We start from the raw sequence: 24,173 nt of genomic DNA on the forward strand, positions 1-24,173 counted from the left end.
TAAGCACCTGTTATATGCCAACTACACTGTGAGGCACTGGTGATGCAAACAGAAGACATAATTCTTGCTTGTAAATTCAGAGTATGTTCATGTACCCACAGCCTAATGTTTACAACAAAAGAATAAAACCAAAAGCTGCTTTGAGTTTCTATACTCAAACTATACATGCTTCTATAAAACAGCCACAGAGAAGCAAAATTATATGAAAGGTTCAACAAATTCTTTAACAATCAGCAGAAGGTGCTATTAAAAGTGGCAGCAGATTAAAGACCATAAAATAGTATGTTTTACCTTAATAAACTGCTGGGTATCTTGGCTTTATCACGGATGTTACATCTGACTTTTCATTAAACGGTTGGATTAATGCCAACAAAAAGGCAACGAACCACAAATGGCAAAGCAAGATAACCAGACACTAAGTGCTAGAAAGTATTTCAGAGCAAATTGATAATAATTTTAGTGATTACTACAACAGTAATAATGCATATTTATTGAGCTCTTACTTGAGCCATGCATTGTGCTGAGTATATAAAATACAATATATCACTAAATTTGTATAAATTCCCACAACAAACCTACCTATAAGGTAGTTTCTAGTATTATCATTTTACAGACAAAAACTCAAGCTTAGAAAGATTAAGTAACTAGCAAGTAAAGGAGCCAGGACTTGAACTCAGGTCTGCATCATTCTTAAAAATCCATGCTTTAACCATTGTTACAATTCTGTTGCCCCAAAAGACTGGAATAGTATCAGGCACATGATGGACACTCAACCAACGGTATGTGTCATTGAAGGAATGAATGAGAAGATATAAAACAGCTATTGCAGAGTGAACCCAAACATGGAAAATACAAGTAGAAAAACAGAAGCAATACTTAAAGGTTCACTAAATCACCAATGCAAACTATACAGCATAATTGGAGGTGTGTGGAAAGCAGCAGCAATTGACAGAATGGTCTAATACGCTGGTACAGGAGATGTAATGGTTCTTTCAGAGTGAAAACTTCTATGAATCTGCAAAGCTGAAGATGGAAACAGCACCAGGCAGTTCAGAAAAGGAACTGCAGACGCTGATTAGAAAACTCTTTTCCACATTTTCTCAGGATGGAAAGGACTGATGCTGCACTGACAGAACACTCAAAGTCCCAGGTTACTTTTAATTCTATCACCTTTTTAGTTTTAGTTTATTTTTTTTTTAGAGCAAGACAGATTAACACCACAAATCTGGTACCTACCAACTCTGACTTTCTTAACTGAAGTATAATTAACATACAGTGTTATATTAGTTTCAGGTGTACAGTATGATTCAACAATTCTATTCATTACTCAGTGCTCATCCCGGGAAGAGTACTTTTTTTTTTTTTTAACGTTTATTCACCTTTGAGAGACAGAGAGAGAGACAGAGCATAAGTGGGGAAGGGGCAGAGAGAGGGAGACACAGAATCCGAAGCAGGTTCCAGGCTCCGAGCTGTCAGCACAGAGCCCGACATGGGGCTTGCACTCATGAACGGCGAGATATGACCTGAGCCAAAGTCGGACGCTCAACCGACTGAGCCACCCAGGCGCCTGAGCCACCAAGGCGCCCCTCAGGAAGAGTACTCTTAATCCCCTTTATCTAATTCTATCTAATCATGTGTACTGGAAAGATTACATTCCAGAACTATTCAGATCCCTCTTTTAAAAGATTCCCACCAAGATTCCTTTTATTGGGTTCAGGAATAGGTTTTATGCCACTGACTCTGCCACCGTGATCACCAATGACAGGAGCAATGGGGGAGCACATATCCCAAAAGGAGCCAATCTATGAAGAGCAACTTATGGCCAGCAACCGATGAAAAGACCTGGCATGGGAGATTTGCCCGACAGGGAATAAACCTAACTTAATCAGATTTTTTTCTTACGAGCTATATGGAAAGTAGCTGAAAAGCAGAGAAGGCAGGCAGCAGAAGTAATGAGGCAGTTATAACCACATTGAAAAGATACAGAATAAGGTTATTAGTTTAAAAATAAAAAGTAAAAACAGAGTCTGAGAAGGGCAATAACAGCAGAGAATATATTGCTGCTGCTAAGAGGACCATACCCAGTCACTACAGCTGCATTGATTTTTTCCAGGTTCTGTTAACACCTAGTTGAAATCTATATGGTGAAGCCAGTTTCAATCTCCCTTATTTTCCCACATGAAGCTTTCTAATAAGCCTTTCATTACTAGCTACAGACCAAGTAAAACTCTGCTTGCAACCAAAAATAAATAATAAAATAAAATAAAATAAAATAAAATAAAATAAAATAAAAATAAAATAAAGCATGGCACAGTATTTTTATATATGAGTGCACATACACTCAACAGAGCTGCAATTAGATGACAAGGCAAACTGGGTGGGTGGTAATCTAAGCATTGTGGGTCTTAGTTCCATCTTGTAGCATCTGTGATTTGAAGACACAGTGTTACACTGTTACTTTGCTCTAGTTAACCGTTTTTAAAAAGGGGGGGTGGGGGTGGGGCTTCAGAGATGTATCTTAAACCTTTAAATTTAACAATTTATATCATTACAATTGTGCACTTAAAGATTAAAAAGAGATCCAAGGGAGCTACAGGAAACAAAATCATCTCTTCCTCCTGTGTGTACAATAATCTGTTTATGTCCACATTTTATGGCAAATAAGTGATTTTGTTCTCTCATAATCATACGCAACAACAGTTGACTAGTCACGATGGACAAGCAAAGAAAGGGCAAATTGGAAAAATGCGAAAATGTTTCAGAAAAAGTTTAACTTGACGATACACTGAAAATTATGCATAAATTTCACTAAGTATGTTTTTGACCATCTTTATGACACTCTCATTAGACTATCTTATCACCTTGAAGTCTGTCCATTCAAAGGAAAGGACAAAGCTCAGAAAGTCTCAACCATCTGCAAATGCCCAGCACATTAAATTTCAAGGAATTCAACCAATCTCCAATGATCAAAAGGCTTGAAAATGACATAGCCACTCTCCTACAGAAGCTTTTATAAAAAGCCCCTAACAACTTATGTCAAAAATTCAAGGAAATGACATAAAAATCCTTTCCCTAAAAGTATTTTTTCATATAATTCAATCACTTGTGCATACAATATCTTCCTAGTGCTTCACTATTTTTTTTCTTAGAAGAAAAGCATTCCTTGCTTTTTCCTTCCATCCAAAATAAAAGCTACTAGTCACACCTAACAGGTATTTTGGGGTTCAGGTTTACCAAAGGCCCAATCTATGCAAGAAGAGTCTCAAACTTCTTTAAAAAAATATTTTTGCACACTTTAGAAAGTCTGACTAAAAGCCACAGTTCCATTTCTCAGAGCTAATTTATTTTCAGTATAATCCCACAGATAGCAGAGATTAAAAACGAATATTCAAAACCTGAGTTGTAATAACAGTTCCATGCACTTAGGGTTCATTTTGGTGTAATAACTTTTCCTCTCGACCTAACATCATTACACACTCTTGTATTGAAAGTGCTAATGAGATTATATAAAGCAGGACACCCGGATAGCTTCATGTTATTATTGCTCAAGCATTCAAAGTAAGGGGTTTTTTTTGTTTTTGTTTTTTGGTTTATTTTGGTTTGGCTATTTTTTCAAGCATTATCATTGTACGCCTTACGCATCACAGTGTTTTGTGTGCCAGGAATATGCTCCAGATACCTGACACAAGTATTTGAGTATCAGCATCACTAAGAAGCCATACAACACAGGCGCTGGAACCCCAGCACTTGATCTGAAGTTCAGAATACGAAGGTTCATCCAAACCTAGGGACAAACGTTCTCTGGTGTTGCAAATTATACAAGTCCCTAAATACAAAAGTTTCTAAAATCATTATCTTATTGTTAAAAAAGTAAAAGCAGGAACAACTGGGTATGTGCGTAAACCCTTTCGGCAGATAATCTAACAGTACTTGGGCCTCGGTGAAATTTGGAGTACTGCCACTAATGACTACCAGGGGTAAGACTTTTGAAAGTACCACTTCTTACCTCTTCAGGACACATTTACCCAAGAAATTCCTGACTTAGCCCAAATCATGCTCTCCTGAAGAATCTACTCATTCCATAACTGAAGCTTTCTTTCAAATAGTACTGCATATATACTTTTACAGAAATGTTTCAGCTATGTTAATCAATTAATATTAGCTCCATGTCAATATTCTGCACATGACCAACAATAAAATTTTTGTGTGATGGGACAGATACTAATAAGAATTTTAAGACAGATGGATTATTCTGGGGAGTAACCATAAAAACAAAGCCAAACTTAAAATGAATGTGCTTAAAACTACCTAATACCTTTTTTCAAGATGAGTGAAAAATTTATGAGAATGGTAAACTAGTAATATCTGATCAGAAGAAAATTGACAGCAAATAATAATACAGTCGGTTGTCTTCATTGTCCCAATTAAATACAAAGCAAGAGTTAAAATCTGATGTGTAGCAATAAAGTTCTCTTCTAATGCACCCATTTCAATCTAAACTTTAAGTGGTAATAAAAACATTACACATTTCCAATGCTATGAAAATCACTTATGGTAACCATATCCAACATTTATTGTAACATGCCAAGCACTACTTTAAATGTTTCACGTATTTTTCATTTTATCCTCAGAACCCCGTAAGGTAGATATTATCCCCGTTTCACAGATGAGGTAACTAGGACACAGAATGATCAAGTAACTAGTACAAAGCCACACAGGAAATAATGTGTGGATACAAAAATTTCACCAACTTATCTAGCTCCAGATCATTACACTAAGCTGCCAATAAGGTAATGTGGTAGATGTGCTTTGCAAACAGTACAATGTGCAAATGTAACGCGCACGGATTAAGAGCACATGCTTTGTAGTCAAGACCTAGTGTCAAGTCTCAATTCTGTTATTCCCTAGCTATGTGAACTTAAGTAAATCACTGAAATTCTACGTTGAAACTCAGAATTCTATAAAATGGAGATTATGAAGTAACAGTTCTTACTGGTGGATCTTATTGGTGGGTCTTCTTGGTCGATGAGGGGCATTATGCACGTAAAGGATAGCAGAGTACGTGGCATACAGTCAGCACTCCATGAATACTCATTATTGTTATCTAATATGAAGAGTTCTGTTTATTATTACAAACTATCATCTTAGTACTGGCAGCATTTTCTAAAATAAGTAAAATCAATATTGAAATAATAAAAGCTTATGAAATGATGGGGCACCTGGGTGGCTCAGTCGGTTAAGCGTCCGACTTCAGCTCAGGTCATGATCTCACAGTCCATGAGTTCAAGCCCCACGTCAGGCTCTGTGCTGACAGCTCAGAGCCTGGAGCCTGCTTCAGATTCTCTGTCTCCCTCTTTGCCTGTCTGCCTGTCTCTCTCTCTCTCTCTCTCTCCGTCCCTCCCTCAAAAATAAATAAACATTAAAAGTTTATGAAATTAAAACCCGAAGTCTCAAAGTATATGCCAGCACGATTCTGAGATGGAAAAAGCTACCACTCACTTGAATATCAAGTTTTTATTCACAGTGCCTGCGTATACATGAAAATGTGCTAGGCACTAAACAAAATTATCAAGACATAGTCCCTGACTTCAAATATAAACAATCAAGCAAATTAACTCTACTGAGTGGGCACAAACAGTAAAACCTCCAACTTCAGGCATTTTCCCAACCAGACACAACTATGGTCTTCATTAAGTTCACCTCTGCTTGGGGTGCATGGTGGTGAATATATGCAGAAGAAGCAGTTTGAAAAGAAATAATAAGCCTGACAAATCAAATTTAGAATGAAAAATATTCAGGAAGAAATGAGCTGACTTTCCACCCTCTTACCTTCTCAAAAAACATTTTTGCTATCTTGGTACTTGGTAGAGAAGCAAAAAAAAAAAAAAAAAAAAAGAAAAGCCAGAAATTCAGAAGAGAACTCAGAGTAAAATAGTACAGAAACAAATTCTAGGAGACAGGAGTGAATTTGAAAGTTAGAAAAGTCAAAATAATTGCAGGTGAGTTTAAGTGAAACATGTTTTATTCTACGTTATATCATGTGCCTAATTCCTTAGAAACCAAACAACAGCCATTCTTAAGACTGCTGATCCTTACTTCTTTCTAATCCTTAGGTTTCTAAAGTTGGAGAAGAGGGAAAGAATAGCACAGAGTACAGAAGGATTTTGTATAATACAACAGCCAACATTTTGCTACACGTATCTTAGAGCTCGGCTTCAGATCAACTCTTAGAGTCACAGCTAAATCATAATCCTGGTAATCTATGGATTCCATTAAAAAAAAGGAACTTCTAAAACTCCTAACTAAGGATCGAGAATACTTCCATTGGCCACTGTAGGAAACCTGGAAACCTGATTTCTAAAGTTTAAGAAGCATTTCTTTTTCAGAGGTCATGCTATTTGAAAACATCTTTTGCAACTTCACAATAGGAAATGATAGCCACTTGTGTCTATCTCAATACTTTCTTGCCATAACACCTATTGGTAAACTCAAGCCCTAGAAAGACCACAAAACTCCCTGCTACTGCATCCATGGGCTCTTTCAAGCAAAATGAGTAGAACAGCCTATTGATCATAAAACAATATAACAAATACATATCCCTAAAAAAAGTGAAGTACTTTTCAATAATACAAGCCAAAAACTCAGCTCATATGTACAAAAGTAGGCCAAGAATTTATATATTCTACAAGAATAAAGAATATATATATTCTTCAAGAGGAGGCTTTCTTCCTGAAGTTGGGAGGAAAGAGGGGGAAACAGAGACATGAAAAAAAAAAAGTTATCATACATTCAAGGTATATATCTCCATGTTCTAATAAACACCTGCCCAGTGTCAGCCATACCTCATCCAGCTCTCACTTGCACTACCCAAACTTATGAAGTTGAAATGCAAGCCATACTTTTCATTGTTTTTCCTCTTCCACCACACTTACGACATATGGAATGTATCTCAGGAAACGAGGAGTTGAATTCTACAGGAAAACTCTTGATTGATCAAATAATAGCAAAGGTAGATAGAATTGGTAGCCAAAGATAGGTTTTAATATAAAATAAGCAGTTTCTGATGGCTCTTTACCTGCTTAACTACTCCTCCCCACAACAAAAAGTGCTACAAATATTTGCTTATATTTGCATGCAGAAAAGCTTCTGCCACAAATTTCCTAGGACTCTTCTCCTTAAGAGTCTCAAGCCTCAGCCTCTGAGAAGACAGATCCTGAATCAAAATAAAACCAAAAAATAAAGATGAAGACCAGAAAGAAATAGGAAGAACAAAGAACATCTAATAACTTCTTACTTGTTCATTCCACCTCTCTAAACTTGTTTAGCCTCTAACTCCTCTCTGCCATGATCCATTGATTTGGCTACTATGATAAAATATTCCCAATCTCTCTAGGCAATTCTAATTTAGACAGACGCATCCTGACATAGTTCTATTTCTTCCTCTAAGACCCAGATGAAACCTTTTGACAGTCCTTGGAACCCTCAATTCCTCCTTCGAAATTCCTGCTCTGTGGGCCTAGAGTTATGGGTGGAGACAAACTATGAATAGTATTGTGGAAATAGGGGAGTTGAAATAAAGGAATTCCAGTAATTGGGCTCCCCTCCATCAACATCAGGCTATTTTTCTTTATTCCCTACGGTATTTAACAAGTAAAGTAGAGAACGATAGGCTGACATATAGATGAGAGGCTGTAGCAAAGAACTACCCCCAAACTTTTTAGGAATACTCATATCTTTTCACTGGTTGTAGGTACTTAAGTCTGGAATGTATCTTTGGAAGATGTCTTGTGTGTAAGAATGTATAAAAGATAACACCTTGCAAAAGTCAAACATACAGATTTAATAATGTGCAACTAATGAAGATGGTTTATAAATGAAATACCACCTACACATTTAGTTCCCTAAATATATTATGATATTAATCATTAAAGTTAGGTATAGAAGTACAAGTTTTCCATATGTGGAAAAGTAAATCTGTTTTTAAATTAAAGAGAAATTATCACTCTAATTCTTAAAAATAAAACTATTAGGGTATAATTCAAGTGTAGCTGCTCATAGTCACTGAATAAATTTAAATTTGATAAAACATTTAAGTTTCAACCAATGCACCTTTGTTGAAGCACATTTAGCTGAAATAATTTTGAGTCTGGTTTATTTCCATCACATATAGTACATTTTTCCAACAAGAGCATGTACATTCAATATAGAACATTTCCAGCAACAGTTACAGTCTTTCTAGTTTCCTTTCACAGTATATTTTAGTGCAAAGCACTGGGAAGGGTAAATGTTTTTCTAGCTATAGAAGCATTTTATTATGACCTTGTGGATCTTCAACACTTTAAAATTTTTACAAGAAGTATATAGATGGACAGGGTCCCTCCTAAGTACAGGTATGAACCTATATAAAAACATGGTATGTTCTCTGCTGTACCTTTTAAAATTAGAATTTGACAAAAATTACTAAAAAATAAAATATTCCCTAAAAAGTACAAAATATTGATACACAAAAACCTGCCCAATATTTCATAAAGATAGATGTACTTCTGTTTTTCCTAAAATCTTGATTACAAAAATGGACAAGAATTCATTATTTTCCAAATTTTACAGTAGGAATCAAATATCATCGAAAGTAGTCATTTAAGATTTTACTTGGGAGAAAAAACTTCAGGGTTTATACTCCCATCTTCCTTTTTTAGCAATATTTAAAGAATTAAACTAATATCATAAGAAGTGGTTGTGCATGGATTGTCTGCATCCATAAAATATCAGTAAGCTATTTACTACCTTCATACTAACATTAGTAAATGTGTGGTCTTTAAAAAAAAAATATACAGAAACTGAAAAATTAAGTTGCATCTATTATTAAAGTGCTTTGTATAAAATTTAAAGAAAAAAAGGGGAATGTTTAATTTTCATAAAAACCTCAGATGTTGACAAATAAAAATAATGATCCATGGACGAAAATGAACTGGAACTTTCTGCTGAATATATTTTAGAATGAAACTTTCAAACATTTAAGTGCTGGAGAACAAGTTAGAAATAAATGAATGTAAAAATAATTACAAATACTTAGTAGGCTAAATATTTATAATATGTTGATACTAATTTCTCTTTTGGTCCTAACATACACTCACTAGGAAATAGATCTGTACAATTCAGATGAAAATTTTGCCAAATAAAGTGAAACAAAACTAAAGTCACTAAGATATAAAGTCTCTGTCAATTAAAAATCACCAGTGGTGATATATTCTTCAGGTTGTTGATTGCTTTAATCAACAAATTGTTTGGAAAACAAAATTTGCAACATTTTTGTAGGAACTGCAGACCAAATGCACAAGGTCAAGGGTGGTTAGCTGATGGCCTGTGATGACAATATGTAATGTCACAGCTACTTGAAAGTGCTGGAAGAGGCAGTGCCTTAGAAACAAGTGGTTAGATGGTTATTATTTTAGTCAGAAAACAGCAGTTACAGTCGAATATTTATGAAAATGTTTTTCCTTTTTTTCTCATAGTACCATTTGAAGACGTTTAGTGGTTCTAACACCAATTTAAAGTCTTTCCACAAAAATGAACTCCAAACCTTTTCGTACATCACTTGAAGTTATCTGAGGAGAAATGGGAATAAATGAACACTTTTGAGTTTACCAATAAAACCTTGTTTTAAAAATTATACAACAGTAAATCACTTCTAAAGGATGGTTTCACCTCAAGTTTCCACACAAATAAAAACATGTGTGATACTCAAATCACAACATTTAACCTACTCAGTACTCAAACTAAGTATACTGCTTAGAACCTGAATCCCAAACTAATTTAATACTAATTAAATATATTAAATGCCTTAATACAGGGGACACAGGTACTGAAGGTAAACTTTTAAAAATATAGATAGACTTGCAAAAACAAGTAGAGGGAGTCTACTCCTTATTTCATATTGCATTTTTAAAAATCTACATTTATTCCAAAACCTTCTAAAAAAGTAAATTTTTTTCTTTTTTCCCAATAGGGATTCTCCTTTTCTTGCAACGCACAACCACAAAAAAAGATTAAAAAAAAAAAAACAAAAAAAAAAAAACCTACTTAATAATATTAACTATGTTGAAATGATCACAAAAAGTCTGTTTAAACAAAAAGCGAAAAGTAAGATTTTGAACCTAAATAATCACTTTTTCCGCAGATCAAAACTAAAAACAGTAACTAACACACACTCCTAAGGAGAAGGAAAAAAAAAAAATCCAAACTTTTGTTTATCAAGTTCCCCCCTTTGACTGGAAGCACTATGTTAAACATAAATAATAAATGCTAATTGTTCTAAATCCAATTTGGGGATTTTCTTTTTCTTAGTGCAGCACTTTATTTAGCCGTCACAGATTAATTTTTACAATAATTACAGTGCCTCAAAAGACTTTTTTCCTATAATTATCGCCTTCACAAATTCATTCTAATATATTTAACTTTTCCTACAATGTATTCATTAGTAGACTAAGTCACTAAATCAAATTAAACCTGTGCAAAGTTAGTTAAACAGAAGACTTCTATTGTAAACATAAGCCAATATAAACATATATTTTACAACATTGAGAGGAAAGCACTGACCCTGTGCCATCTACCTAGAACTATAATGCATTGTCCTGTGGAAGATAAGTTCTGAAGTTAACTTTTGTTCCCAAGCCACTGGAATAAAGGTCACTGAAGAGGTAAATGCAATATGCACATTACTCTTGCAGTTCCCAATGCCATAAGATATATGGAAGCAAACATGTATTAAAATGGAACCAGCTATAAATTATGGTCAAATGATTTTTTTTAGTTCGATGGGGGGAAAAAAGCAAAACTCTGTAACTGTTCCTCACCAGACAAGAGCCTTAGATCTTGTACTTCGGCCTTTGGTTTTGTTTCCTTCAGGTGAATTGGAAGCATTTGCCTTATGAGTTTTCTTATGATGTTCAAGATAAGTCTTTTTGGCAAATGCCTTTCCACATTTATTGCATCTGTGAAGAGAAAAGTTTTTTGTGACTTTTACTTCAATACCAACGTCAGCTACTTCATACTTTTTACTAGGAGAGTTAGAAGTGCCATCATGTTTTGAATCACTATGTTTTGCCTCATCCCTCGAAGGGCCTCTTTTTGCCACTTTATTTAGAACAAAATCAATGGGCTTCTTTATAGCTCTGATCTCTAAACTGGCTGTTATTTTCCCAAGATAGCGGGATGACTTTTTATGAACCACAGTTATATGTCGTATCACATCGCGCTTCCGACGAGTTTCATAAGTGCAAAGAGGACACTTGTAGAATTTAACATAAATGTTATTCCCATCTGTGTGCAACTCAATGTGTTTAGTCAAGTTCTGTTTGGAAGTAAACTGACGTTTACAAAGTTTACAGTAAAGTTGCTTAAAGTCAAAGCCAGCTGAAAGTTTTGGTTTCCTGGTTTTCTGCTGGCCACCTGCAGCAGACGGACTAGTTGATTTAGGGCTTTCAGAGTCTTGTTTAACTTTATTTTTCTGTGCTGCCGGTGTGTTCTTTTTTTCATTTGAATGATTTGTTCCCTTTAATTCATTCTGTGGAGAATGGGTAATGGAAGGGGGTGAAGATTCTACAGAATCTGCTGGTTCAACTTTAACTTTTATTTCTGAACTGCTGGCAGTATTATTAGGGCCTTTCTCTCTTTTAGAGTTTGTTCCAGAAAGAGTTATCTTGTGGACAATTTGCATATGTCTTTTAAGCATTATTTGTGAACTATATTTCCTCTTGCAAAGGAGGCATTTGCATGCAGTTAAATTGTATTCAGCCTTTGAAGACGACTTTTGTTTTCGAGTCTTAAAAGATTTTTTAGGAGAAACAGAATCCAGGAACAAAGGTTGCCCAGGCTTTGTTGCTATATCAGGAGTAATTGAATCCCTCCTTAGTCCTCTATGAACTTCATCAAAATGCCTCCTTACATTCGCTTTTGTAGCAAATGATTTACAACATACTGGACAACTCCTACTTAATGGAACTAGAACATTCTTACTGCGTCCTTTAGAGGACTGGTTTGGATTCTTTCGTGTTTCAATGTACTTTTTTAGTTCTTCCATCTTTTTCTTGTGTACTTTTCGAATGTGACGACGAACGCCTCGTCTGGAATTGAATTCTTTTCTACAAAGACAACATATCAACTGGTGACCAAAATCAGAATTGTCAGAAGTTTCCAAGTCAGCCTGTGATTCCTGAGGTTGCTCATCAGATGTAGGTGCAACTTCATCTGCAACAATCTCAACAGGAGGGGGCTCTACAGTTTCCACCTCTGTATCTATAACTGGTACTGTTTTAGACTGTTCAGTGCTAGCTTCCTGTATTTGAACTTCGGTTTGTTCAGGAGTATTGCTTGACTCTGTGACTTCAGTAGGATTATCAGTCCTTGAAATATACTGAAACACTGCATTTTGATTAGTTTCTATGGGTTCTAGCTTAATAATATATTCTCGCTTGTCCACACTTGGATATATGGCTTCTAGGAGATCGTTTATGGCTTGACTTTGTTTATCATTTACATCAGGAAGGTCTGTTAAGAAAAAAAACAACATTTTAATCTGAAATAATTAGCCTGCTCTAGCTCTCTAATATTTAAAGTTGTATTATGAACTTCTACCTTAAAACTTATTACATTACTGGTTTGTATTTTTTTATGAGCATTATCTACTTTTCTGTATTTTATAATTTATACATTTAATGTAGTTTTACAAAAATTAGTATTAATTAAACTAAAATTAATTTAAAATCTCATCATGGCACACAAATGTTAAGGAATAAATGCAATCTGAAGAGCTACTTCCACTTCTAAGTGCCCTTAATACAAATACACGAGTGTCCTAAACAATAAAAACAGTATTTCAAATTTTTAGTCTAAAATTTTTAGGCTCGCAAAGGCACATCAAAGTTCTTACAACCCAAGATGGATAAAACATCATGAAGAATGTACTATTCTATATAAAAGTGATTCTTTTTTTAGGAAACATAACAGCAGTCCTATTAACTTAATCCATAATAAATAGTCTACTTGTATAGACATCTGATAGAACTGGAAAAGAAAAATCTGTAGGATATAAATATGAATGACATGTATAGAAGTGCTAAACTCAGTCCTATTCAATGTTTTCTTAACATGACACAATACCATTAAAGCAACTGATTAAAAACTATAGATTTTTACTCAAAAAACAGAGCTAGTTTTATTTGTACAATAATTACATCCCTTATGGGAGACCAAATATTCCTATTATATATCCCAGAACTATCTAACACTAGTTATGTTTCCACACACAACTCTAAAATCTGGCCACAAATACAGCATCAAATCTGGCTATCCATTTAGAAATCAAGAAATGATTCACTATTGCTCTTCTAGTGATCTTCCTAATTAAAATGGATAAAGGAGTGTCTACAGGAAGGATAACACTTTAACAGAAGTATTTCTAGAGTGAGTATTGCCAAGAGAAGTACACAATAATCCAACGAATCCATTTATCTATATATCTAAAAGTCAACTCTACACTAAAAAATTGCAAAGAGTAACTATCAGAAATAACTAATTTTCTACTAGTACTTCAATTATTAAAAGGTCAGGTTTAAAACTTATCCCCATAGACTGCCTTTTCATTTATATCTCAATGATTAAAAACAAGTATAGCAAGATATAACAGTGGTAAGAAAAATTTCCAAATAGAGGAATTTTTGTTTCAATTATGTGCTATAATATACTTTATATCAACTTCATGCTAGTAATTAAAGTGGTACTTTAGATATTTGGAGTTTTCATTTCATTCCCATCCCAAAAAAGTTAAATTGAAAAGTACACAAAATCTATAATGCAACTATAGTATCAAACCGAGAAAACAAATTCTATAAATTTCTAAGTCCGCAAAGAGTTAAACTCCTGAACAAGACATAATGAATGTAACCTATTACTTAATAAAATATTTTAAGGAATTTGTACCGGTTCTTTATAGCAAGAAAATAATACCATTATGTATACTGCGTACTTAATCGTACATGGTCGGTATACTTAATCCAACAAACATGTGGCTCCACAAAGACATTATTAGCCTCAACCTGCCTCTGTCACATAAAGCTATTTCAGATCTCAAGTTAGCCTATAAGACAATCTAATTTCTGATAAAATGACTGATCTATAAATAAATTTAACTGAGAACAAAACTAATCTTCAAACCAAGACCCAGAAAAAAATGGAATGATTAATATTTTTTAAAGCTCTTCACCATCCCCAAGAAATCAACTCATTTACTCATTCTTTGCCCTATTTCTAGCCTCATTTACTTAACAGTAATCTTAGTAAATTAACAGTCATATGTAAAACGTTGTTAAAGAAGTGAAAATGAAAAATATCAATAGTCCCTTAAAGCACTCATATTTTAACTTAGAAAAATCCTGAATATATACTATCTGGTCTACATAAACATTCAAAAACAATACCCAGTATTTTAATACAAATAAATATACTCATAAATCGAACCTCCTATATCTTTAGAAAAACCGAAGCAAAAAGCGCTCATATGAAAGTACCTATCTAAGAAAATGAATAAAACATTAAGTCGAGTGTTTAATTTTATTCTCCATCATTAAATTATCAATACCATTTTAACACAAACATACAGCTACAGTATATGAATACTTAACTAACTATAAAATGCATAACTGAATATATGAATAAAACTTACTGTCATCCATCTGGAGACTTGGTGGGCAGTAGAATTTTTTATGGGTAATTAAATTTGGTAATCCTCTGAAGAGACTGCGGCATAATTTACATTCAAAAATAGTGTCCACGTCTTTTAATAAAATATGCTTAAGTTGTTTAGTTCCTGAAGGAAAAAAAAAAAGAAAACACAAAAGATAACTTTAAAACACGCACTTTTAACTTGGCAACCACTGTTGACAATCCAAAGTGCAATTACTCTTTGAAAATAAAATACAGACATTGCCAACTTCTACCATAGTGTATTCGGAACTAAGTTATAAACTAAATTTTAAGCAAAATCGCATCATCATTTGAATATTATGACAGCTAAAACTGATATTCTTTTTCTAATTCAGCAGCCAATCAATTCTTAGGATATCCCAACAGTCACTCCAACATCTGGTTGATCATCACAATGACCTGGGAATAAAGATGTACATGACCCACCTCCAGAGATTCTGATTCAATAGATCTGGAATGGGAAAGAAGAATTAAACATGCCCCTTCCTCCCCTACCCCTTTACTCCCTGCCAAAGTATCTGGCTGGTTCCTACAGCTCTCTTCTGCAGTGAAATGAAGATGGAGTTCTGTAATACATTTTCCCCTGATTCCTTAAAGAAAGTCAGAACTGTGTCCCAAGACTGCCTGTGATTTTTTTAAAACTCAAATTACTTCAGGTTCTACGCCAATATGGAATTCTGGCCATTGAGTGTGAGAGTACAGAATCCTTATTCATAACATGAATTTTGCTTAGGCCTCTTGAGACCACTATACATTTATTCAAATTCTTTCTCCCTCAAAAACTCACTTCAAGTGCAATTAATTAAATACTGATAGTTCTACACTTTAAACTAACTTAAAGCCTGTCTTCCCCACTAGATTATAAACACAAAAGCAGCCAAAACCAAACCTGTCTTATTTACAACTAAAGTGTTCAGCTCTCACAATGCTCAATAAAGATAAGTTGAAGAAATGCCACAGATCTAGGGAATCTAAGCATTATGACAGAAGGTCAAAAGGCAAGAAAAAAAAATAAATGGCAACAAGCATCTAATCTTTAAAGTAAAAATATCCGCCAGGAATAAAACACAAACAGAAGATCTTTTGTCATTATTTCCTACAAGGTTTTGCCACAGGTAAATTGACAAAATTGATCTGCAGTGCTTTACTAGTTAATTAGCCTTTAATTTCCTCAAATAAAAAAGATGATAATGATATTGACTTAAACTAAAGAGGAAAAAACAAAAGTGTCTTGAAAAACAACTTTAAGACTATCTAGGTATAAAGTGTTCTATCACTCAGCAAGCACTTGACATTCTGTTAAGCTCTGGGACTACTAAAGAGCAAACATACTTTACTATCCACCTTGTAAAATGAACAAACCAAACCAAATGTATCTTACAGAATCATGAAAAGAAAATATGAACCTAAATCCCAGAAAAATTAAATTACACATCTGGGTTTCTACTGGAAAAAAAAATATATATATAATGAAATTATTTCCACCATTTCTCAAATTCAAATCAATGTTTACTGCACTAAACCATATTACCACACAATCAGAAAACACAAATTTAAAAAGATTCAGAGGACAGCTTGAGTATATTCTTTATATAAAAGTAAACTCATACACACACACATTTTATTCCACTTCGAATTACAAAATATATTGACAATAGACTGCTAACATATTTAGTTCATAATCTCCTAAGTGACAAACTATGAGAGGTAGACTAATGATAAAAATATTTTAGATAAACCTCTCTACTTGATCTACCTATAATTCCCAAGTACGGTTAAGTGTAGTAAAGTAAAAAGAAAACATAGAAAGTTTTTGCACACTTCAATTCTAAATTAAATTACCTGCTAGACCCATACTAAAGATTCAATTCTGCCTTTAAAGACAGTCAAAAAAGATTGAAGAGCAATGCAAAAATAACCTGAACTAGGTTTAACGTAAGAATTCAGTTGAAGATTTAAATAGAAAGTATGAGGTTATACATAAAAAAGTTACTGCTAAAAATATAAGACTGCATCCTTAAATCAGAGCTCTCACTTTGTCTGTAAGATTCTCTCAACCATAAAAAAGTCTATATCTACGTATAGATTCTTATTTAGTCCTAGTTATAGAGCTAGTTATATTCAGTAGAGTGTATATCTGTTCCCAATAAACATCCCCCTAAAACAAGTCTCTAGCTCTAACCTGAACCAATCAATCTTAATACTCATTCACAAATGCTCCCCCCACCCCACCCCACCTACACACATACATGCACACACACATCAACATGCACATGCACAGACACAAGCATGTCGTGTTGATCCAGGTACATCAAATTTCTTTCAGAGCCACAGGCCCACCAATTTCTCGCTCTCTCACTTTTCAGGCCTTCACCTAGGTTTTTCTCTCTGCCTATAACAATCTCCCATTTCCCTGGTCTGGCTCACTTCCAGCAATCCTTCAAATTCCAAGTTAGTTGTTTCCTCCAGGAAGCCTTCTGATCGCTCCTGTTTTTTAAGAATTCTTCACCCCTACTCCCATAGCACACTGTACATCTATACTATATTATTCCACTTTCTTGTAATTATTTTTCTGTACTCCCATTAAAGTGGAAGCTCAAAGAGGAAAGAGAAGGTATCTTTATTCTTCCCACTGTATTCCCAGCCCTCAGAACCATGCGTGACTGATGTTTGTCAAATGACATATTGGAGAACTCTATGTTAAAGAAAACCTTCTCTATAAATTAAACTTTCTTTTAGCCTATTGTAAAGTTGACTGGGAAGTCAAGAGACTTCAAAGATTTTTTTTTAATGTTTCATTTTAGTTTTTGAGAGACAGAGCATAAGCAGGGGAGGGGCAAAGAGAGAGGGAGACAAGGAATCCAAAGCAGGCTCCAGGCTCTGAGCTGTAGGCACAGAACCTGCAGGGCTTGAACTTCACCATGAACGTGAGGTCATGACCTGAGCCAAAGTCAGACGCTCAACTGACTGAGCCACCCAGGCGCCCCTAGACCTCAAAGAGTTTCTAATTCAACTTATACATTTTACAAATGAGAAAAATAAGAGGTCACCCATTCCATAAATACAGACAACAGAAGTTTTTCCCTAAGTTAGCAGTTGCCATTTAAGGTTTTGTTGTTTTTCCCATGCGGTCTTAATGGTCTAATCAGCTACTATTTTCTTATTGCTTTGCTCACTAACAATTAGGCACAGCCAATCAACTCTGCCTCTGTCAATAGCTAAAACTTTCTACCACCTGAGACAACAACAGACATGGTCATCTAAACAGCAACATAAAGTTCTTCCACAGCTCTTGATTCAGAAAGAGCCAGGGTATCTTACTCCTAATTATTCCTTTTCCGATATTAATAACTTTTTCTTGCCTCAGGTTTTAAAACTATCTTAGGATGCACTATTTACTGCTTACATAGATCATTAATCAGTATCTTTCCAAAAAACCAGCCCTCCAAAGGGTAAGTTTTTGATGCCTAGAAATTAGCTAATTAGTGAATATTTCAGATTCTCATAATAGGTGCTCATAAAAATTACTTAAACCTCATCAAGGATTTAGTCATGTGCTATTCCTTAATGTCAAATATTCTGTATGTTCTGAGAAAAATGTTTACAAGATTTTTTCAAAGGAAATCAGTATTCAGTTCTACAGTAGGGTAGACTGCAGTCACCTTACATGATGTGATATTAATTATAACTCTTCTGTGCTAGAAAGATAAGCTTTCATTTTTTTCTTAATATATGAATATGTTGGTCAATGACCATTTTAAATTGTGGCAATAATGGATTTTTAAATGTTTATGTATTTATTTTGTGAGAGAGAGCATGCGTGCATATGCACGCACGTGGAGGAGGAGCAGATAGAGAGAGGGACAGAGAGAATCCCAAGCAGGCTGGGCACTGTCAGCGCAGAGCCTGATGCAGGGCACAATCTGTGAGATCATGAGCTGAGCCAAAATCAAGAGCTGGACACTCAACCAACTGAGCCACCAGGCGTCCCTAAATTGTAGCAATAATTATTTTTAAGTGGTATACTGTTTGCTTTATTGATGATTCACACATGAGCTCATTTTTAGCATGACTGTTTAAACACAGTATCATCTCAACACTGCAAGCAAATCCATAATTTGTGTCAAAACTGATTTTCAAGGCCGGTATACAAAGGAAATTTCTAGCTGATCTTCTCTTAACAAAAGTTCTTGAAGGTAAAAAACAGGGAAAACTTAAGAAAATTTTAATTATTATCTTAAAACCAGCTGGTTAAAAAAAATTACTAGGTTAATTATGGAACACTGCCACACACTACAGTAAATTCATAAGTAGAATAAAATTATTCTAGTGCCTACTTGGTGAATCTTTTAGTTTAGTATAACAAACATTTACTGAACACCTATTAAATATCAGGTCACAATGCTATTCACTGGAAACACAGAAGTGAAGGATCTGATCTGTGCCCTTAAGAAATTTCCAAACTAATATAAATGACTGCTCTCCTAGGAACACAGCCCCAGATGATATGCTTTGAAGAAGAATGTAAGAACAACAAATCAAACAAATAAATCTACACCTTTCTTATTCATCCAAAAAAATATCTAGTCTGATTTTAAATTTCCTACAGTTGTCATGTAACAACCAAAAAACAAAAACAAAATCCATGGCACTCTCTTATGTATCTATGATAAATCATACTTCCAAGCTAAGTTTTTGTTTGCAGAGTCAGGACTGAGGGAGGCATCACCATCCAGTCACAGCTTACACTAAATACAAGTAATGTTGCTTTAAATAGTACAAAAACAAAACAAAATAAACTCTTCTAAGAAGTTAAATGACCAAACCTAAACTTAAGATGATAATGGCAATAGCAAATATCACAAAAGCTAATTCTCATTTTTCACTACAATTTACTCCTCCCTAAGATTCAGAAAAGATGCCCTTCCTTGCACAGTACTGTATTCTATAGGCAGAATCTTTTTTCTACGATATTATATATTACCTCTTTTTTCAATATTATATATTATAAGGATTCAAAAAAAGGTATCAACTTCATATTAAAGACCAGTTTTGAATACCAAACTAAATAATTATCATTGTCTTTTCTCTCCATTTTTCTGTTTCTACCCTTAGGATATTCAATAGCTCCTTTGCCTCTAGCAGAAGGCTGAGAGACTAAAAAAGACTATTAAGCTCAATTAAATCAATTTTAATAAACGTCTCATGCAAGTACATCTTTTTGTTGTTGTTGCTGTTACTTAAAATTCTGCTTCAGTTTGGGGAGAGAGATCAGGAAGGAAGGAAGCTAAAAGTGTTAATAGAAAGGAGGAAATTTGAGGATGCCAAGTCACACAGATTGATCCTAGAAGAACCAACACAGCTAAGGCAGCACTCGGGCAAAAGGCAGGGCCCAGTCAAGGCAGTACCGGAAGCCAAGGATTCAGAGCAAACAGTATGTCTCAAAGTCACCCAACCATTAGGGATTTCAGAGTAGAAAATCTATAGTCTGGAGCAAAATAGGCAGCCTCAAATAATAAGGCATCTCTCTACGAACAGATGTCAAACAACAGTGAAATGTACTGTTAAAGCAAAAATACGTAACAGGGCGCAGAGTCAGCTATTACTCATACGGGGGGGGGGGGGGGGCGGGGTATGAGGGCTATATGTATAGACAACCTTGGAAGAAAACACACAAACCATGTAGCAGTGGTTGCCTGAGCAAAGAGACTCATTTTTATATTTTTTATATCCTTTTGTACTTCATTATTTTTTTAAACCACAGGCATTTATGACTTAATCCAGTAACATTATTTACTCCAATACAGGAATATTACTTAATTCCAAAAAAAAAAAAAAAACTACTCAAATTAATTTACAAGTGAAGCAGCCAGAAATAAAGAGATATTAGAGGTCAAGAAGGATAACTTAAAGCCAGCAAAACAGTCCAAAGCAAAAACTGAAGTGTGAGGCAAAGAGAACAAGTCAAACCTGATCAAGCAGTCAGTATAGCACACAGGGGGCTGTGGACTTGAAAAATGAGAGAACTCCTTCCTCAGCCTTTTATGAACTTCCAGCTTGGGTAGGAATTCATATCAGATCACAGACAGTCCAGTGTAGGCTGAAGAAGGTGAGTCACTTAGAGATGATACAGTAGCTGAAGACAACTAACTGAGCTTAAAGATTAAGCTAGATATCCTAAGCCATTACTAATACCCAACCTGATTTAGTTTCTATAGGTTAACAAGAGCAAAAGCATGGACTTCAGATGGTTCTTTAAATGCAATGTGTGTGACCCAGCTGTACAGGAAAGAGCCTAGAAAGAAATGAGTCACTGAAGGTGTGGTTGGGAGTAGAATGGAACCAGGAGGAACTTACAGGGTGAGAATGGATCTTGGTCCCTAAGTCATGCAGGCCAAGCTTCCATTCTATCCACCCCAAGTTTCAGTCAGCCAGGACCTGGATACTTCAGTGCTAAAGAGCTATCTTAGTAGATTTTAGATTACACAGATATGTGAGAGATTACGATCTTGAGGAAATTAAAATTGCTTAGTACTGAGACGCGTTAACGAAGTAAAAAAAAAATCTTTTTTTAAATACAAAGTTAGTTTCTTTGTATCGCTAAGCATATTTCTAAATCACTTCTAATTTACATTAGTGGGTACTTTAAATTTATAGTACTTTCAAAATTTGCCTAAATAAAACATAACTCAGAAGGCAAATCTGCTGGGGACATTTAAAAAAAAAACATTTTACCCATTTCATGGACCCTTTCCTTTAGCTCTGATTGTAAAGAAATAGCAAACACAGAAAACAGATATGACCACAGTGCAAAAGAAAACAATTTCATTTTTAAATATTTACCTTCCACAGTTAAACACAGATTCTAAACAGGATCTTCTTGGAAAGGGATATTTTACAAGACAAAGCATTTATGAATGAACCAATTCTTACTTAATCAAATAAGACTATAATAAATTGAAGTAGTATAAAATAACCTTATTAATTTCAAATTCTGGATTTTTAAATTTTATTCAAATTTTATTTACCTAACATAGAGTGCAATATTGGTTTCAGGAGTAGAATTCAGTGATTCATCACTTGAATTCAATACCCAGCACTCATCACAACAAGTGCCCTTAGTACCCATCACCCATCTAGCCAACCTCCTACTCACCTCCTTTCATCGACCCTCAGTTTGTTCTCTATCATTAAGAACCTCTTGTGGTTTGTTTCCCTCTCTTCTCTTCCCTGGCCCCCCACAGTTCATCTGTTTTGTTTCTTTAATTCCACATATTAGTGAAATCATATGGGATTTGTCTTTCTCTGTAAATTCTGGATTTTAAAAACCTACAGCAAAGAATATAACTAAATGTGAAAAGCTATTATCTTCATTTCCAGGAGAAAGCGCAAAAGGAATTATTTCTCTATTAAAAGTAGCTAACAAAAACTCTTATACTACAAAAACTAACCATTCTCCTGTTACGCCAGAAATATATTGTAAATACGGCTCCTAATAAGTAAAATTGTAGTTGTCTTTACTAAAGGAAAATCTGACTTATCAGTTACTTCTGTTAATGAAGGGCAACTATCAAAAGTAAAAAAAAAAACAAAAAACATCTTTGAGTAGGTTTACCACCTATTTAGGTAAACCTAAATAGGTTTACCAGCATCCAACATGAGCAAGGCATGTGTATACACTCAATACTTAACTAAATTAAATATAAATAAAAGCAATGCCATGAGGACTATAGATGAAAAGTCCAAGAAATAGATATTATAAAGTCAGAAAACCTTTTTTATTTTAGATTAAGGAACAATCTATTTCTTAGATCCTAAAATAAAGCAAACAGATGCCACTTCTCTTTACAATGACTTAAAAACAAGCACCTCAAAGAATTTATTAACACAAAACAAGTTATTACATATAAATTATCTTTTCCTTTGAATCTTAGAAATTTTTCATTAAAATAGTAAGCTTTAGAATAATAACAAAAGATATTCTAATCTTCTAAGTTTCCATCAGTTAGGTGTCCCATCAATCATGTGTGTTTGCTTATTTATATCTAACTCAACAGTCTACGACGTCAAAGAAGCCAAATCTACAAAAGGTGGATAAGTGGATTATAAGAATCAAAGCAACCTAAGATCTTACTGATAACACAGTTCTGACAGTTCTCACTTATGTATATGTAGTAAGCAACAACTATTTTAAAGCATTGGATTGCACCCGCACAAGTACCCTTATTATACATACAAATACTATAATAATCTAATAGAAAGAAAAGCTAAACACTTGTATCCGAAGATCCCAGGGCTGGAATATGTATTTTTCCTATCTGGTGCTCTATTTAAGATATTGAAACTCCAGGGTTAGGCCAAAGAAGGGGAGTCACATAAAGAGTGATGATAAAGTAATTAACCTAAAATAAGTGACATCTCAGACGCTGTGAATAGTCTACTCTGCCAATGCTTTTAAAGACCCAGTAGAATTCACCTTTGAGAGTTTATAAAGAATATGCCAAAAAATAAAAATAAATCATTAAGAGGCACTTTACCAATAAAAATACCACATGTATTTCTTTAAACCATAATAAACAAGCTTATTTCCATATGAATATATAATACATAGTACTGAAAAAGAATCTAGATCAAGTCAATATTCACCCACTTTTTTAAAATATGGCAATTAAAAGTATTCTATAAAACCAATGTATACATTTTAATATTTAAAAAAAATTAATTCTCAGGATTTCTAGGTAGTTTTTAACTACTATGTGAAGATTGAAAAATACATCCTAAAACATTCATACCTGATCGAAAGCACTCAATTATTTGCTGAATACCAGATTTGGATGTCTGTAGTGGTTGCTGTAACAAAGGAGCATCTCCAGGTTCCAGGATATAAACTACATGGAAGACAAACACCCACCCCAATCCCCACAAAAAAGGGTTATTTAAATCATTTACTATTAAAGTAAAACAATGGTTTGCTACAATCATGTTAACGATAATCACACTTGTTCGTATATATTTCACCAGCATCTTTGTAAGGCAAAATGAAATAATGGGAAAAAATAAAATTACCCTCAATTCAAGGCTAAATTAAAGCTATGTAAGGCTTCAAACACAAAGATTTACTATTTTGGTATTACTTAGTACCTATTTGTCATGTCTGCCTTTTTATTCCCCTTGAAGAAGAACTACTGTATTTAACCAAAATTCTAGGGCAATCATGGCCTAGCCACATCTCATAAACCATTCCAAAACCCTCTGGACAATCTAGTACAACTGTACGGGCAATTATGAGAGCAAAACTCAAAAACCACTGCCTAAGGAAAGAACTAGTGAAGTGCACAATGATAGATGTTCAAAAATGTTCACTGCAGCACTCTGTAGCGCTGTAAATAATTCAGAAAAAAATTCAAATTTAA

The 24,173-nt window shown here is 34.3% G+C and overlaps 1 protein-coding gene across 4 annotated transcripts in view; it reads right to left on the reverse strand.

Moving 5' to 3' along the window:
- Nucleotides 1–24,173, reverse strand: part of ZNF800 (zinc finger protein 800) — a 47,736-nt gene that overhangs the window by 17,481 nt on the left and 6,082 nt on the right. For 3 of the 4 annotated variants that reach the window (XM_060633026.3, XM_060633027.3, XM_060633030.3), the window contains exons 3-5: nt 23,553–23,648; nt 14,720–14,863; nt 10,854–12,546 (exon numbers count right to left, since the gene is read on the reverse strand). In XM_060633026.3, the coding sequence (XP_060489009.2) occupies nt 10,854–12,546; nt 14,720–14,863; nt 23,553–23,648 (1,933 nt within the window). Of the gene's footprint in view, nt 1–5,499; nt 9,606–10,853; nt 12,547–14,719; nt 14,864–23,552; nt 23,649–24,173 lie in introns of those variants that run through there. The other variant, XM_060633028.3, reaches the window with a different exon arrangement.

The sequence above is a fragment of the Panthera onca genome, chromosome A2 (genome assembly GCF_046562875.1).
Source record: "Panthera onca isolate mPanOnc1 chromosome A2, mPanOnc1 haplotype 2, whole genome shotgun sequence".
NCBI classification, from domain to species: Eukaryota; Metazoa; Chordata; class Mammalia; order Carnivora; family Felidae; genus Panthera; species Panthera onca.